Raw genomic sequence first — 16973 nt, forward strand, 5'->3', positions numbered from 1 at the left:
AAAGACTCCAGCCTTCGACAGCGGAGAGAAAGTCTGTCGCTTTGGGTCAGCGGAGATGATTTGCTCTCCTTTGTAAAATGTTTTTCTTCTCCTCACTTCCCAAGGAGCGGTTCCATCGTCATGGCAACCGTACATCAAAAAAAGCCTGCACCTCGATCTATTTCTTAACCGGAGAATGTTCTGTTGGGTGCAGTCTGGGTGGTGGAGGGTCGGAAGGGGAGGAACGCACTGTGGCGTCTGCCGCCTCTGCTCGCTTGGTTCCGTGTGTGTGATTATTCCGCCGTTCCTTTCATACAAAGTGAATGGAACGCTTTCGACATGGTGGAGTGGAAGGAGCCCTGTGACCTGTGCTGGTGAGCGCTAATTCAAAGAGCAGGCAGCTTAATTGCTCAGCGTTGCGCCCAGAGACGGGAGGAAAGTGGAGCGATGCGATTACGGCGTGGCACTACGTTGGAGACACGCAGAGAGCACATTTGATTAATTAGAGTATTTTCTTTGTTGGCAGCCTACGTACCTGCACACCACCTAAGAAGGCTGCAGGGGTTGGGTTATCGCTGACACGCAGTTGAACTGTGCGATAAGGAGCGCTGAGGCAATAGGTCAGGGTTACATTTCCATTGTGGCCTCTACTGATAACAAGCGCAATGTTTTGTGTCACACTGCATGTGCCATGAACATGTTCAGGCTATGTGCAGTAGGTGTCTGAGATTGTGTCGAGTGTGTTGGCCGTGTGTTAAAAGAGTACTGTACATCCATTTCGAGCTAATAGAATACCTTGGTGAGAATGTACTCAGATGGGCGTTTCCAGGAGTGGACATTCAGGGACGAAGGCATTTCAACCTTTCCTTCAGGATCCTCAAAGAAGGGCTGTGAAAAACAGACTAAAGTCAAGGAATATCCTGCATAGAACACATGCACAAGGCAAGATACTTGAATTGTGATTATCTAAGGTGTTCCTGTTAACAGTGGCTTTGGAGGCTTTTACAGCTTATCAAATCAAACGTTATTTATATAGCGCATTTCATACCAGAACACAATGTGCTTCACAGAGGGAGGAAAAGAAAGAGCCACCACAGTTCATATAGGTTGTGCTTGGTATCAAAGTGCAGTGTGCACTGGCACTAATCTAATGTACAACCATGCAAATGCAACATCGACTCAAATCGAATGTATCCATCGCTTGGCTCTTTAGTCGTCCACGCCCAAACTCACGCCACAGGGGCTCTTCCCTGTCTTCACGTCCTTGCCACCCTTGGCTGCGTCCCACTTCTCCGCGTTGACCTCCGTCTCGTTCCACTCAGGCCACACCGGGAAACGGAACCTCTTCTGCTCAACCGGACCCTCCGATAAACTGACCCCCATGGACAAGACTCTGGAAAACAACAAACCAATAATATACATGAAAAACAATCCGATATCCAACATGGGATCTGAGTAATTGAGGTCACCAACATTTCAAGAGATTTTGTGTTACTTTAATGGGTGCTGTGAAACTTTGTTGAAGGCATTTCTAAACTCTAAGGACTGCAATCTCCAGTCTATGTATTCGTCAGCACAAAAATAGCACAACATACTGTGTGGGCTTTACACTGCTTCATCTACTGGACGTCTTCTTCTGTGTGAAATAGGCAGATAAATGTGCTTTGGTGTTATCTATGCTATCATGTTCTGACCCCACACTAGCATGGTAAGAAGAGCCTGGAGGCTGGGATTTGAAAAAGTAGAACTCTGGCAAGATGCCTTGAGTACAGCTTGTTCATGAAACTCTTAAATTGGGTGGTTTTGGAATAGAGGGGCAAGGCTGAGGCCCTAAAGCCACATAGATAGCCAAATTATGCCATCTTGGTTTCAAGCTCTGAATATAGCCTAGCACTATCGTTAAGTACAGCTCTAAACACAAGGAACACAACAACGTTTGTTGATTTCAGTATGAAATCGTTGAGTTTTGCGACATATTGATTAGCTGATATCAAAGTGTCTGTTCACCGTAGAGCAGCTTGTTAGACAGCTGTTCCATTTCCAGCTTGCTATAGTATCTTTCTAGTTAGCCTACAGTAGCTAACTGCACCGCAAACCAGTAATCTTACTCTTTATTTGGTGTCTGTCCTTGGGATGAAGTAACCCGGCTGGAAGACAACTCCTTTTTCTTCGGTGGCGCCTTTGACATTGTGCAGAACGTTGTGTTTAATAAGCCAACAAGCCAACTAGTCTTATTTGTAGTTGGCTGTCATCCAGCACTAACTACTTAGCTAAACAGACTGAAAGGGAATAGCTAAGTTACTTTGTTTAGCCTGCGCTTGCATTGTCTGTTGGCTAGCTAGAGAGAAAGTTTGAGAAGTTGCTAGGCGACTACGCTCGGGGAGGGGTGACGGTGGACCAGGCTTTACCTCCCACTGCTCGAGCCTCTTGGCTGTAGTCAAACGATGCTGCGTTCATAATATGAAAACCCAATGTTCTCTTTTACTCATCTATCTTCATTAATACAACCAATTGAGGAAATAATATAAAATCACCTTGAAGTAAAACTGCATCTTTCTTCTTATATGTCTCTTTTTTTCCAAATCCTAAATCCGATTTTTTTCTCATGGTTTACTGCGTTCTACATTACATAATTGTACTTGCGAGATTATTTTTATTTGGTCAGATAATATTAAATGTAATTAAATGTATTTCCCCTTCCTGCCGCCTGAATGTTAATGCCTATTGGCAACTTAGAAATACAAAGATGACCTTGACGTCCAAACACATCACAAACATGAGCCCCAGCAACAAGGACTGCTGCCAAATGTGTATTTTATTAAGGTACGATGCTGTAACTTAGTTTGTGTATTTACATTTGTATAGATAAGGTTGGGTAGTTAGAACGTTAGTTGACTACATAGTTTATTTGGACACGATTTTTGTATTAGCTTAAAAGAAGCACGTAAAAAAAACACTTTCATATTAATTGCACAGCCTACAGTTCTAACAAACACTGTATGTTGCCTACATGTAGCCTAATTGCAATCTGTCACGCAGCCTCTTACGAATGCATTATTAATTCCCATGTGAGTCTAATAAATTCACTGTAAATACAATAGGTTGGTGTTACTGAGGACAGCTTTACTCTAGCATGTTGCATAATGCTTTCAATTAAGGGTGAGAGTATGTCTGTTGACTGTCATATAGTATATATATACACACACACACAGCAAGTGAAGTCACACACATACACACTCTGCCCCATACTTTCTTGCTCTCTTTTTATATTTAATGCACACTGAAACGCACATGCACACAAACACACAATGTTGTGCTATATAGGAATATTTATTATATGAGTGTAATTTTGTGATCCCGTGGGTTTGCCTCTCTTGCTGAGCCTGTGGGATACCCATGGTGACACTGCAGTCTCTTCATTCCTCTGAGACAATCATTCGCCTCACTCATAAAGATATAAAAAGCCTCACACGACACATCATTTAAAACATTTATTTGTTGTTCTCCGAGTAGTTTCACATGTACACTTGTAGACCCAGCCCTATTAAAAAAAAAGAATTGACACAAGCCGTTTCTCAAGCTTGTGCGGAATTCCTATCCTACACTGATACTTTCGTACCTCATCACCTTCCATACACTTTTTATAAGTACACATTCAAGACGTACTTTTCAGTACCTTTACTGAGGACACACACAGACACAGATACACATTTCTATGGTAACCTCTTTCTTTTTTTCTCCTTTTGTGTTCACATGATAAACTTTGCTTGGGAGATCATCTGAAATCTTACATAAATCTGCATGTTACAAAAAGAAAAATGGTTATGGAGCATTATTTTCTTCACACTATTTCAGATATATTACAAAAAACATAACTTGGCATCATTGCAAGACAGTTTCTTCAAGCTAAACTGTGCGAAACGCCCTCTCAATGATTGTCGATTTGATAAATAAAGAGTAGAGTAACATATTGTGGAATGAGCTTGTATTTTGAGTGGCATCTGGAGTGGTGAGAATGGTGGACTGAACTATCGAAAAGGGATGACTTTCAGACCTGTCATTTTAACCTATTTTCCTTCCTACATTTGTATCTCTTGACTGGTCCTGAGCGTACCAGTGGTAGAGAGACGGCAGAAAACAATAAATGGTGAAGAAAAAGAGAGAGTCACATAGAAAATGAGATAGAGGAAGTGGTCATGCAGGATGTTTCTATGTCAAGCCAAGTATCCTCTGTCTGACCCTTTCCCTCAGCCTGATCTGGAGTCAGAGGTTGTACTGCATCACACTTTAGCTTAGGGAGGGGGGTATCTGAAGGTCAGGGCGTTTGTTTTAGGATCCAGCAGTAGTATGTTGGGTGGGTGTGTGAAAGACCTTCTGTCTAAACAGATGCTGGGTTAATGGACATGGGGTGAAGACCATTAGGTGAAGGGCCATGGTATTGGGGGTTGGGAGGTATAATGTACCATATCAACGACTAGCCTTTATATTGGCATGGGGATAAGGGTGCCCATTAGAATGCTCAGATACAGCTTCCTGGAAGGCATGAGTAAGTAAACTTCAGTGTGGGAGTGTGGAAGGTGGAGGAGGGAGGCACTGAGGATCTATCCAAGCCCACTAGCTGGCACCCTCTTTCTCTGGAGAGAGACACAGGGGGGAGGGGTGGTGTGGTATCAGGGAAGGCTCAGTGCTAGCAGCATCCAGACTTGCTCTCGGCAGCTATGGTCTCCTGGTCCAGTTTGATGCGTTCTCCGTTACTCTCCTCATAGGGTAGGCCTTTGTCGTTCAGCAGGATGTTCTCCACCAGGAAGCGTGCTGCCTCGTCCACGTTGATGTTGTCCTGGGGAAAGGTCAGAAAAGGTCCAAGGTCAAACATGCAAAAATGGATGACATTAACCATGGTTCTATTTGCAAGCAGAAAAATGTGCTTTGCCTCAAGTCTCAGACAGTTCTCGTTCACAGTGAGTGAAGCCTCCCTGTTTCCCGTCTGGAACAAAGACCATGATATTTTCCTGGCCTTTTCACCCCAACACTGAGAGGAAGTAGTTGTTTCCTCCACAACTGTCATCAGCAAGAGACTGGGAGCCCTCAGAAGACCTTCACACTCACACACTAACATGACTTACACTCCTACCATCTCCACATGATTCTTTCATGACTCCAGTGTGGCTCTTTATATTTCAGAGTGGGACAATCCAAGAGAGTAGGAGTGAGAGAGAGAGAGAGAGAGATAAAGAGAACAAGTTAACAGCTGGGTTAAATCAAAGCCATCCCTCCTTTTGTCTTTCACTGGGAGTGCAGCACAAAGCTGTCATCCCTTTCTTTGGAGGAGTTATGAATATTAACGTGTCTCTGTGGGCACTAAGACACTGACTGAGGGCCACTCCAGAGAGATAGGCCTATCCAGGGCATCTTAGGAATACTGAAACCCAGGGAAAGCATATGACTGGACAACAAAGACATGGAACTGAAATGATTGGTTGTGGAGTGGGGAGGCAGGGGGGGGGGGGGGGGCTCAAACATTTGACCCTGGTAAAGATTCTGCTGGGCTTTGATTAGTTATATAGTACTAGTCTAGGGGCATTTTTTGTCTTCTTCTGGGTTGGGTCTGGGATTATTGAAGTCTATGAGCATAAAATATAGCCCTTTGTGATATTGCATGCGAAAATAGAGCTGAACAAACACAATCTGATTTGATATTTGATGATGTGTGATCAGTTTGTGTGGCCTGTTTGGACAACCTTACACGGTCAAAGTACTCAAAGGAGTTTAGAAGAGTACGCTACAATTCAATAATGATGGGATGCAACCAGCCCACTCCCTGTCTGAAGAACGTCTCAGGCACAAGTGTCACAGGAAGTCACATGACCTGTATGTCTTCCCCACTCCCTGACTCCTTGGGGGATATAGCTTTAGGCAGACTTCTGTCCGCATGGCTGCCCGCACACACTGACACACATACATACAGTCTCTCACGTAAGATACTATGTTTAGCATGCCTATACACCCCTGCTACCATCCTAACAGTACACAGAGACAGAGATATCTCAACAGTTTGACTACATTAAGGCTGTATACCGGTAGCCTGAATCTGTCATTCACCAAGATTGTTCAAACTAGATGTGTGTGAACTTTCACGTGTGTATAGAGTATACATTATTTATGCACACACAAATAAGCTATACACACCAAAACACATTATAGCACAACTGGTGTGTGTGTGATAATTCTGTGACTTATCATGTCCTTCCTCATGTTTGGGTTGTTGTTTTGGGTCTGTTTTGTTTGGGTTGCATCAGTTGTCAGGTTGGTCAGCTCCCGAGAGCTTTGTGTTTTCACATCATCCCTTCGTAAACCGGGAGAAGACAAACAGTCCCAGATGAACAGAAGAGTTTTGTTAGAATAGGGAATTTCATCTTAAGTAGATAAGATAATTACTCTGGAAATGTATGTAAAGTGTACATACAGACACACACACAATGGACCAGACACAGAGATACCACAGACACTGAACTAGATGCAGACACACACCAGGTGCCAGAATTGTGAGGCAGACTGACTTGCATTCCCTAATGGAGTCATTCATCTCAGGAACATGTGTTGGCACATGCTGGGTACTGGCACACCTTCTGTCAGTCTCTCTCACTCTGTTATACACACACACACACACACACACACACACGCACACACACACACACACACACTTGTAGGTGGCACAAAAGGGAATACAGAAGCAACGAGATTTCACGTTTAACAAAGCCTAAAAGTAGGTCTCCCCGCAGTAGAGTATTTGTCATTCTGATACAACTGATACTACTACTGTTAGGGCATGAGTTCAAACACCACCACCCCCCCCCCAACACACACACACAAAGATAAGTATATTTCTCAAGGTTCTAACAAGAGACAGAGATAAAGCACAGGTTCAGAGGTTATTCCCTGAGAAATTACCCAGGGCGACTTCTCTCCTCAAACCTGAAAGAGAACAGGATGTATTCCGGCAGCTCATGCTGCCTCGGCATCTGTGTCCACGTAAACACCTTTTCAATCTCCTCAGCTGCATCCAACTGTATCACGAGAACGGAAGATGGAAGAGCAAAGGACTGGACTACTATTCAGCACAGCGGCATTTTTGCCTACAGAAAAGAAAGATAGCAAGGAGCCTCCTTTGCTTTCACGGGATGGGCTTAAGCTATCTTAAATCAACAGGCCCGTATAAGCTCTTTCTGTTCCAACACCTCTGGGTTTTAGACAAAGAAAGGCTGAGGCTATCCCAAAATCCACCCAAATTGAAGACCCACACTGTTAGGTACTGTGGCACGGGGTCTCTGAACCAGTTCCCCAGGGGCCAGCGAGTCACTGGATCTCTGCTGTGTGTGTCACTGTCACCTTCAACCCAAAGTAAAGACCCTGGACACAAACACACTTACAACACAAGAGAACACACACACAAGAAAAAAATATGTGTGTCTGTGTGTGCGTTTTATCATTTGAGATGATACATTTCTAAAGGCTGATGGTGTGCTTGACTTAGAGAGGTTCCCAGGCCTGGTGCAGAGGCTGTCAGGTGTGGGAGATCCTACCAGGGAAGGACAGGAGCCATGCAGGGGAGCATAGGACACTGATTTCCCCTGGGCTCGGGGCTAGTGGGGCCAGTGGAATCACAGTGACAGGGACAAGCAGAAACCTACAGACTTCCAGGTGAACTGACACACAAAGGCGGTCAGTCGCAAGCAAACGTGGACACACACACAAACCCACACACATGCAGTATGCACACGCACACGTGCATTGCAGGCATGTAGGAGCAAGCGCACACAGGCACAAATGAACCCACAACCGGCCTCTTGTTGGTGGCCTCCGTTTACCCGATGTTCATATTTACAAAGCAGGAACGACTGCTAAATCTTCCTTTCCGCATGTGCTCGCGTGAGTGTCATGTTCTGATTCGAGAGCATACATATTCCTGGAGAATACAACTCTATGAAACTAGAGAGAGAACCTAAATATGATTTGGCTGCTCAGTGATCTGAAACAGAACAAATGACATTTTCAATTTTTCCCGAGAGACCCAACCCAATAACAGCAAATCAAATCCTATTACTGCCAGGCAGAGGGACCCGTAAACATGGCAAATCTTCTGAATGTTTTTGAGATTATGAAACATTAAACGGTAAGCGTTTATCACTGACACGAAAACAAGAACCACCATCATCGCGTGCTGGCAACACCAGGCCATTATGCTGTCTCAGAGTAGCATTCAAAGTGGCATATTGGGCAATGCAGTTCCTTTTCTTTTAATTTTCCTTGTAAATGTAGTACTATGACCGGCAGTACAACTAATTCGATTTGGCAGTACAAGGATTACGCTAGCAGATTTACGTATTTAAAGTCTGGGTTCACAGTTACAGTTTATCATTTACCACTTTTATGATAAATGACTAGCTTTCTGCATCGTATATCATTCATGTGTGAAGCATGATTTCAACCTGTAAACTGCTATTGATTATAACTAGGCCTTTTTGAGTACCGGTTTATCCTGAACATTGTGAGGAGGGTCAGCCATCTTAGATTTGCAGTGTAAGTACCAGAAAACATTTGTGTTTGCAACTGAAGTTTGGTTGTTAAAATAGGAAACAAAAGCCTTTTTTTCACTCAAACCTTAGCCCCAGACGTAATCCACAACATCTGTGTTTTTGAGTGTTTGTGTGTGTCCGCAAGCCTATGTACAAGCCAGTTTACATCTGGAAGTTATTATGCATGTGAGATGTGACTGTGTGGATGTAAAGTATGTTCTTTTGTCTGTGTGTGTGTGTGTGTGTTTGTGTGTGTGAGTGAGAGTGTGTGAGTGAGAGTGTGTGAGTGAGAGTGTGAGTGTGAGTGCATACTTGAGTCTGACTCACCTTGGCAGAGGTCTCAAACCAGCCCAGGAAGCCAGTCTCTTTGCAGAAGTTGTCCATGAGAGAGTTGCTGTTGGAGTTCTCCTTCTTCTGATCACACTTATTGGCCAGCAGCACCGAGGGTATAGGGCTGCCATTGGCCAGTTTCACCTTGCTGTCTAGGTCATGCTTCCACTTGGACACAGCCTCGAACGTGGAGCCCCTTGTGACATCGAACACCACAAAGGCTCCCACTGCCTCCTTGTAGTACACCCTGGTCATGTTCCCGAAGCGCTCCTGACCTGAAGGAGAGGCAGGAACACCGCTATTCATCACACACACGAACACGATTGTTCCAGTAGATCATGTAGACTAAAAGAGGAATGCAAAAGGGCAGCAGAAGTTCAAACAATTAGAAGATTATGTATGCAGCAAGATCAAGCAGATAGAGGTAGAGTTTTAGGGGGAGTTATCCTCGCTGGCATGATCTCGGAAGCCGTCTGCTTCATCTCAAACACGGTTCACACACATCAGACGTCAGATATCAATCTATCTGCCCTGGTTCCTCAGCATTCCACAACAAGGCCATTATGTGTATGTGATTGATTACTCTGCTTGGGGACACATCCGTCCACCAACCATGTGTTAATATCTCACGGGATCCGCATTCGAGTTTCTTGGAAGAGTCCATGCAGTTAGAATCTCTCTGTTTTGTGAATTGAAGCATTGGGCTTGGAAAGAGAAATGAGGGAGGATGGTATCACACAGGGTTTTTTTTAGGAGGAAAGCAAAAGATCGCCTAGTTTGGGGCTTACTGTAGACTTGACTGGACATTTATTCAATCTCCGTCCCAAAACAGCGTGCTAACGTTTTTTTTTTTCGAGGACTTGAACAAAGATGATGAGAACGCGCTTCTTGACCCACTTTCTCTAATTTGTCATCACTCTAATCCGAAGAGACAAGTCAAAAGAAATCTGCCATGATAATGAACCCATTCTCTGTATTCACACCCTGAAATCTGTGTCGATGTTTTACAAAGTCAAAGCAAGGGGAATTACCAGTGGGATCCTGGGTGTCACTATCAATCTGAGACAAACTCTACTTAAAATACAGCCACATCACTTCAGACATCAGATTTGTTTTGTCCTTATCGCTTCCGACTGTCTCCTGGTGAATGCCCTTGTGGTTGTGCGATTTGGATATTGATATGGTTGATGTGACTGGTGTCGTGGATACGTGTCTGTCGAGAATGTGGAACATAAAGAATAACTGACAACAGCTAATAAGACCTCCGCTACGTATGAGACAAATCAGACAAATAAATTACGCCCATATGAATTTTCATAAAAGGGAACTGGGCAAAAACTGTAAGAGGAAGCAGGTTTTTGAGTTGATGTGGAAGACTTCTTCTGTTCACTCACCCGTGGAGTGATTGTGCTTTGAGGCAGATCTCAACGGAGGTGAATCTTTGGTCGGGGAGTTCAACATGACGACTTTACCTCCGCTTTACCTGTCTGGGGTCACACCTCCAGCACCCCCCCTCAACCCCCCCCCCCCTCCCCCTCCGATCAGCACATCTTGACTTCGCCCCTCGGATCCCAACACTTCCTGCAGACACGTCGACCCGCGCGTGCCCCTCGCGTCCTCGTCTGTGTCAGGCTGCGTGTGTGAAAGACTGACTGACTGTTCCGCAGGAGGAGAAAAGACCATACGCTCCATTGAACACTACCTGCCCCGCTTGCATCACAGGGGAGACAGAGACACAGGTCCAGAGCTGAAGCTGACTGGAACAGACAGAGCTGTGATCATCTCCCCACCCCCATCCCCTGTCAGACTGCTGTATGACGGATACACACATCCTTCTCTCCCTGGAATGGTTATCTGAAGAACATTGAAGAAGTGATGACCTCTGATTGGGTATCTGAGAATGCTTTCATTTCATTTCAATTCCATGTCCAATGTCTATATCCAATTTTTCAACAACATCCAACTCCTTTACACGGAAATCCACGCAGTGAAAGAATAACTTTTTCAACACCCTCCCCCGTGAATAGCCTATTAAAGTATCAACAGTGGTATAGAGAACTGATCATGTAAACTGATAATGTCTAATTGCCAGAGGGTACATTTCAAGCAGAGCTGAGATCCAATGACTCACGGCTACTTCTCGATGTAAACTCAAAGAAAGAACCTGCCTATTATGTCTGAATTCGGCCGCTAAATTGCCAGCATGCGGCAGCATTTAAAAATGGCTGCCCTCAAAACTGTCTATTCACAAGTGTGACATTCTTTCCGCACCACACTTAATTCAATCAGAGATAAACAACTCAGGTCTCAGTGCTCTACCCCATCCCTGTTCAGTGCAGCAGAGTGAAAGAGACGGAATTAAGAAAGGGGTTTGAGGAACCGTGATGGCTGCTCCCCCTCCCGCAGTTTCACTTCATTATATAGTTACCCAGGCGCTTGGTGACACTGTGACTCAGAGCGGGTGTGAGGGAGGGACTGAATACACTGCGGAGCCTACAGGCCTGCCAGTAATTGCTCATAATTGAGTGTCTAAATTTAGTCGCCTTAACCCCAGGTGAATCGTCCAGGGGCACAACACAGTAGGACACTGGGACAGAGAGCCAACGGATTGAAAAAAGGCTTTAATTTCCAGGCCTCTTGGTGCTCAGCAGAGAGAAATAAAGAGAGAAAGAGAGAGAGAGAGAGAGAGAGAGAGAGAGAGAGAGAGAGAGAGAGAGAGAGAGAGAGAGAGAGAGAGAGAGAGAGAGAGAGAGAGAGGGAGGGCTTTGAAAGAGAATAGAGATGAAAACAGAAAAGAGGAAGCTTATTTCAGGGGGTTTTCATGTAAAAATGTTCATGGCTTTTAATTTGCAGACTCCTCTAAGTGCAGGCTAGACACCACACAACCTCTTGAATGGTTATCGGGCATTGATTGAGTGAAGAGGTGAACTCAGTGGTCAATGGGAGTCAAATATCGACTGAACAAACACTAATATTTTACAAATGTCAGCTATTGACAAGGAGAAGCAGGAGAGCAATTTTGTGAAAAACTTTGGAGGGGGTAAAACGAAGTAGTGTTTTTTTTTGCATCTCATGATGAAGCTTTTTCTAGCTTGACGCTATAGTGAAAAGAAATAGACCAGAAAGGCCAGGTGCGTGATTGCGAGCTTCAGAACCTCCTAATTGACATCTGCTCGGCAGTGAACAGTGGAGGAAACGCCTGATAGAAACAGACCTCGTCTATGCCTCAGTTCTCTCACCTACAAACAGGGTTTAGTACATACTAGCACGGTACAAACTAAGGTGTGTTCTGAGCACGACTGTCATTCTCAACACTGAGCTGGAGGATCCAGTTATGCAACATACTCTACACATATGACTATGACGACTGTATGTCAGATTTGCTCATTTCAGTTTTAGTTACTTCAATTGTGATGGCAACATAAAACATGTACCTGGCCTTGGAAATGCTATGAAGCATGTGTGTATGTGTGTGTGTGTGTGTGTGTGTCCATATCAAACTCCAATGGGTGCCACTCTGATTTTAGGATCAATATGCTATTCTGCTATTGCTATTCTGAAGAGGAAGTCTTCAGTCTATAGGAGTTCCCCCCCCCCCCCCCCCCCCCCCCAAGGGAAACTAGTGAGCATGGCTCTCCGTGCTCGATTAAACTGATCAATAATACACACACACACACACGCTTGGTGCAGGCATAACACATAAATGATTCTTGACTTAAAAGGTGACCTATATTTCACAGCAGAACCTTGTGGCAGGGGACAATAGCTAGTTTATGAGGACAAATAAGAATCATGAGTGCTGTATTGGAGAAGACGAAGACTGTTTCTAAGTTAATCTACATGAGACACAGGACAGGAGGTCTGCTTTGCCTTGCCTAATACTGCTAGGAAATTGTCAAAACTACTCAATTAGAGTTTGTTCTATCTAAGGACATCAGCTGCATATTACTGCATATATATAATACAGCATATTGGTCCTTTAGGCAGTACATTTTGCAGGAATAACAAGGAAGCAGCAGAATTTACGATGACTTAATCAGCCTTTAAGATGATAAGATCATCAAGGTCAACAGTAAAACACAATGTTGCTGGAAAGCCTGAGGAAACTCATTCACTGCCTTTCACTTTCAGTCTTCCAGGAGCAGGTATTCATGTTGGTCACTGAAAACTTTGCAGGGAATTTTTGCACATTCACGTTTTCCTACGTAGGAAGAGGAAGGTGTTTACTTCACAAACAGACCAAGGTGAGGGCGTCCATTTCCTTTTACCTTAATCCTTGTGGGAGTTTGTTGTTATAGACTGAAAGAGAGAAAGGGACTGCTCTTCATCCAGAGCCCTAGCAACCAGAGTTTCGTCTGGTCGTGGTCGTAATGATATCTGCAGGCGGGTTACCATGGAAACTGTCCAAGCCAGACGCGGCAGAGGCAACAGCGGCAGTCTCTCTCCGTTATTCTGAGGCGTCTGGGCTGCGAACCACCACGCAACGCCTCTACAACGCTTGAAAGACGTCGGCACCGGAGGTACCCATGACCATTTATGGTTTTAGCGCTTTTCGTTAGTACAGTCCTGGCCCTGAAACAAAGCCCCCGAACTCATGATTCCCCCACATGCCTACATTCCACTGGGCAGCTTGTGAGGAAGTGTTTGCTACTTACTACAGTCCCAAAGAACCTTTCAAAAACAATCCCTCATTTCAACGAAGTAAAAACCAAGCTAGCTTTAGGCTTTTCTCCCTCAATGTATTTGTTCTCACCATTCCCTCTTCCCTCTTTCCCCCACTCGGCCACCCCCCATAGTGCATGAGTGAAGTAGCCATTCTCTCACAATTTCTAAATCCTTGGCACAAGGCTCAGGCTTACTTACTCCGCAGCAACATGGCGGTAATCATCCTGTCCTTGCTTCAGACAAGCCCAGAGGAGGCCAGCTATTCTGGGCCAGAGGGGGCGGGCAAGTCCCAGGCTTCACGCTGACTTCCAACGGGCATCCATCTTCCACTAGGCCCTGATTACTATCATTCCGTCCCCCGATGGTAATCATTATTGGAAAGTAAAGACGACTGTAACGTTGAGCCTCAGTGTAGCCATAAGGACATGTCCTCTGACTTTTTCTGCACGATTAACCCTTGTGTTATCTTCGGGTTATTCTGACCCATCAGTCATTGTGACCCACCGTCGGATTGCGATAAATTTACCTCATACAAAAACAAAGTGAAGCATTTTCTTTTAACTGTCGGGCTGTGTCAGACCCCCCACATTGGAATGGTTAAAAGAAAATTATTTGTATTTGTTTTTGTATTGGGTAAAATTGGGTAAACACAACGATGGTTCGTTATGAACCTTTGGGTCATGTGACCCGAAGGCAGCACAAGGGTTAAAGGACTTAATGATGGGCCATAATGACCTGAGGCGAAACACACCTCAAGCTTCAACTCTCTTTCACTCCCTCACTCCTTTTCTAAGTCCTCTTTATCCTCAGATTACCTCCAGGCTAGGCCTCACTGTAGGTGTGAATGATGCGTCTGAGTGTGTGTGCATGTGGGTGTGTTTTACCCCAGAGCTCATCCGATAGGGATATCTGAAAGTGCGTTTTCTCTCACAGCTTGTCTCTATGAATGATATCAGTGAAAGCAAGGGAGTGTGTGTGTGTGTTATTTACCCTCACAGCTCCTCTGATAAGAGTGCTCTCCGTCTGTGACAGGCTGCCTCCGCTGGCAGGCCTCCTGGACGTCGTGGCGTACGGTAGTGTCTGGACCTACACAGGCACAACCGCCGCCACGCCGGGAATTTACACGCCGTCCCATTGCCGATCTGAATGAAGTGACAGACACGCCGGTTGTTCTGACGGCCTCACTCTCTTGTAGCACCGCAAGGAGGTATCAGTCGGTAAACAGCAGTGTATTCCCTTCCTATGTCTGTCTGTCTGTCTGTGTGGACACCTGCCTGTCTGCCTTTATCTCAAATTGTCACACATTTCTGAGAGGGCATTCTTCTGAGGATATAAACCCCTGTAAGGATGGGGTATGATCTCAACTGAGATATAAATCACACATACACATGGACACACACACATACACTAAGTAACCCCCCCCCCCCCCCCCGGCCCCTGACTGGTGCTAATGTTTAACTTGTATGGTTCCCGGCAGCCTGACAAAGTCACACTTTCCTGCGACAGAAAGCACACACACACACATCCTGATGGCAATTTAACCATTACTCATTACCATTCATTGGGGGGGCCCAATTGGCAGACTGCATTACTGTCACCAGTGCATAGTCTTTGTGCTGAACAGCAGGGAGACTGAGAGGTATGTCCTGAGGAGATACGGGTGATGTACGAGCCAGGGCTCTGTATTGGTTCGGAGTGATGTATGAGTGAGGAATGATGAGGCCTGCTTCATCACCAATACCAAACAACCACTCCAGAGCATTGAAAAGTACACAGACAAATACAATCATAACCACACACCGAAAACACATTTGACGCATTTTAAGTATCTCTTGGGCAGACACAGACCCACGCACACACTTTACTTTTTGTTCCTGTTAAATCTCACGCAAGAAGAAATACTAAAAGCACTGGAATATCAACATTGAGAAGGCGCTTTTAGGACAGAGTAGCTCACCATCATACACACCGTTGAGGCGCATGAGACTGCCGTTACTGTAAAAACATTGAACTTTACCTGCGGTAATGCATCATACTTCTACAGTACACTCTGTACTGTGGAATATTTTGCTGACTCATACTGGCCAGGTATGCGCCAAACCTATTAAAGTATGTGTGTTTTACCTAACGTAGGCCTATGTTTAGTTTTGACAGGTCTTTGATGTGAAGTTTAAAAAAGCATTCATACATTACTACTCCAAACCCTACTGTATGGAGTGAAAACTTATCTTGGTTTATCAAGTGGTTTAGCCTACATAACGTAGAATTTCAGACACCTCACCCCACTTTAGACAAGGGATTCACACCTACATGCCATCCAATTAACAGACAGGAGAAAGAGTCTTTAAGTCAATGTTGGGTATATTGAAGTTTCTGCTGCCATTAATCTTCTCGGAATGCGTTGCCAACTGCAGGATTGAAGCAGGATTTCAGTGCCTGCGACTATCTCGTCATGAGTTTCTGCGCACGGGACGGGCGCCCGAGCTACCAGCCCATAACATGACCTACATTCCGTTGGCAATTATGTGCACTAATGTAATCATAACTGGAAAACAACAAAACAAAACTGTCTGGAATAGGCTACCTGCACTTATAGTGAAAGGGCTATTTAATAAGCTTTAAGGAAATGTTGTTATGGAAAACCCACAGTCAATGTAAATATATTTACATTAGCCTCAAGGGAGATCGCTCATGGTTTCACGAGCGCCTGTGAATTTCAAAGCTTGCCTTTGGGCTACTGCGCTGTCACCGCACACAAGCAAATGTTATAATACGAATAATCTGTTTCACAGAACAAGTGTCAAAATAACTACAACATTCAAACAGTTTTCCTTATTCTAAATGATACAACAAGGAAGAACATCATCTTACCTGCAATATCCCATAGTTGTAACCTCACCAATGTTTTGCTGTCCCAGTTGATAACTTTGAGCGCAAAGTCAACCCCGATAGTGGCTCTGTAGTGCTGGGAGAAAAGCTGATGGACGTAACGTTTAATGATGCTGGTCTTTCCCACGCCTAATTCCCCAATCACCAGCACTTTGAATAAGTATTCCTTACACTCCGATACCGACCCTCCCGCCATGGTGTGAAATTGCCGCAGTTCCAATTGTCAACTTTCTAAAGTCCTGTACTTCCTTTTTTTTCGCAGATGTTGGAAACAGTCTGACGGGTTTGAAAATGGGGCAAAAGAGCTGTAATAGAAAGTACTCTAGCTTTCCTTCCTCCTCCTACTTACCAAACCACCTGATAAGTCATAGGACCCGGAAATGTTGGTTTATACTGTAGTTTTCAGCCAATCCTTTCACATTTACAAAACATTGTACCCACGGCCATTCTTTTCCCTCGAGTAAAACTAGCCCACTCTGGCTGACTGTATCGTCTTTGTAAGTCAAACACATTGAATCATTAAATCATTCAATACAA

The 16973-nt window shown here is 44.6% G+C and overlaps 2 protein-coding genes across 2 annotated transcripts in view; both read right to left on the minus strand.

Annotated features, from left to right (window-relative positions):
- The window catches only part of adgb (androglobin), a 36529-nt gene extending 34177 nt beyond the window's left edge, over positions 1-2352 (minus strand). The window contains exons 1-3 of the mRNA XM_062468426.1: positions 2088-2352; positions 1213-1372; positions 775-867 (exon numbers count right to left, since the gene is read on the minus strand). Coding sequence (XP_062324410.1) covers positions 775-867; positions 1213-1372; positions 2088-2167 — 333 coding nt within the window. The 5' untranslated portion in view covers positions 2168-2352. The remainder of the gene's footprint in view (positions 1-774; positions 868-1212; positions 1373-2087) is intronic.
- Positions 2353-3459: 1107 nt separating this feature from the next.
- Positions 3460-16775, minus strand: rab32a (RAB32a, member RAS oncogene family). Its single transcript, XM_062467195.1, has 3 exons — positions 16419-16775; positions 8880-9157; positions 3460-4816 (listed from the first exon to the last, which is right to left on the minus strand). The coding sequence occupies exons 1-3, from the start codon at positions 16630-16632 to the stop codon at positions 4667-4669; spliced, it is 642 nt and encodes a 213-aa protein (XP_062323179.1). The 5' UTR covers positions 16633-16775; the 3' UTR covers positions 3460-4666.
- Between the last annotated feature and the right edge of the window lie 198 nt (positions 16776-16973).

Source organism: Osmerus eperlanus, chromosome 8, assembly GCF_963692335.1.
Source record: "Osmerus eperlanus chromosome 8, fOsmEpe2.1, whole genome shotgun sequence".
NCBI classification, from domain to species: Eukaryota; Metazoa; Chordata; class Actinopteri; order Osmeriformes; family Osmeridae; genus Osmerus; species Osmerus eperlanus.

What these genes read in the sequence shown, in the direction of transcription:
- rab32a (XM_062467195.1), bottom strand. Translation starts at nt 16,632, where the DNA reads ATGGCGGGAGGGTCGGTATCGGAGTGTAAGGAATACTTATTCAAAGTG. An exon ending in ACAACTATGGGATATTGCAG is followed by an intron (nt 9,158 to 16,418) that starts GTAAGATGATGT and finishes CCTCTCCTTCAG; the next exon opens with GTCAGGAGCGCTTCGGGAAC. An exon ending in GGTTTGAGACCTCTGCCAAG is followed by an intron (nt 4,817 to 8,879) that starts GTGAGTCAGACT and finishes ACCTTTCCCCAG; the next exon opens with GACAACATCAACGTGGACGA.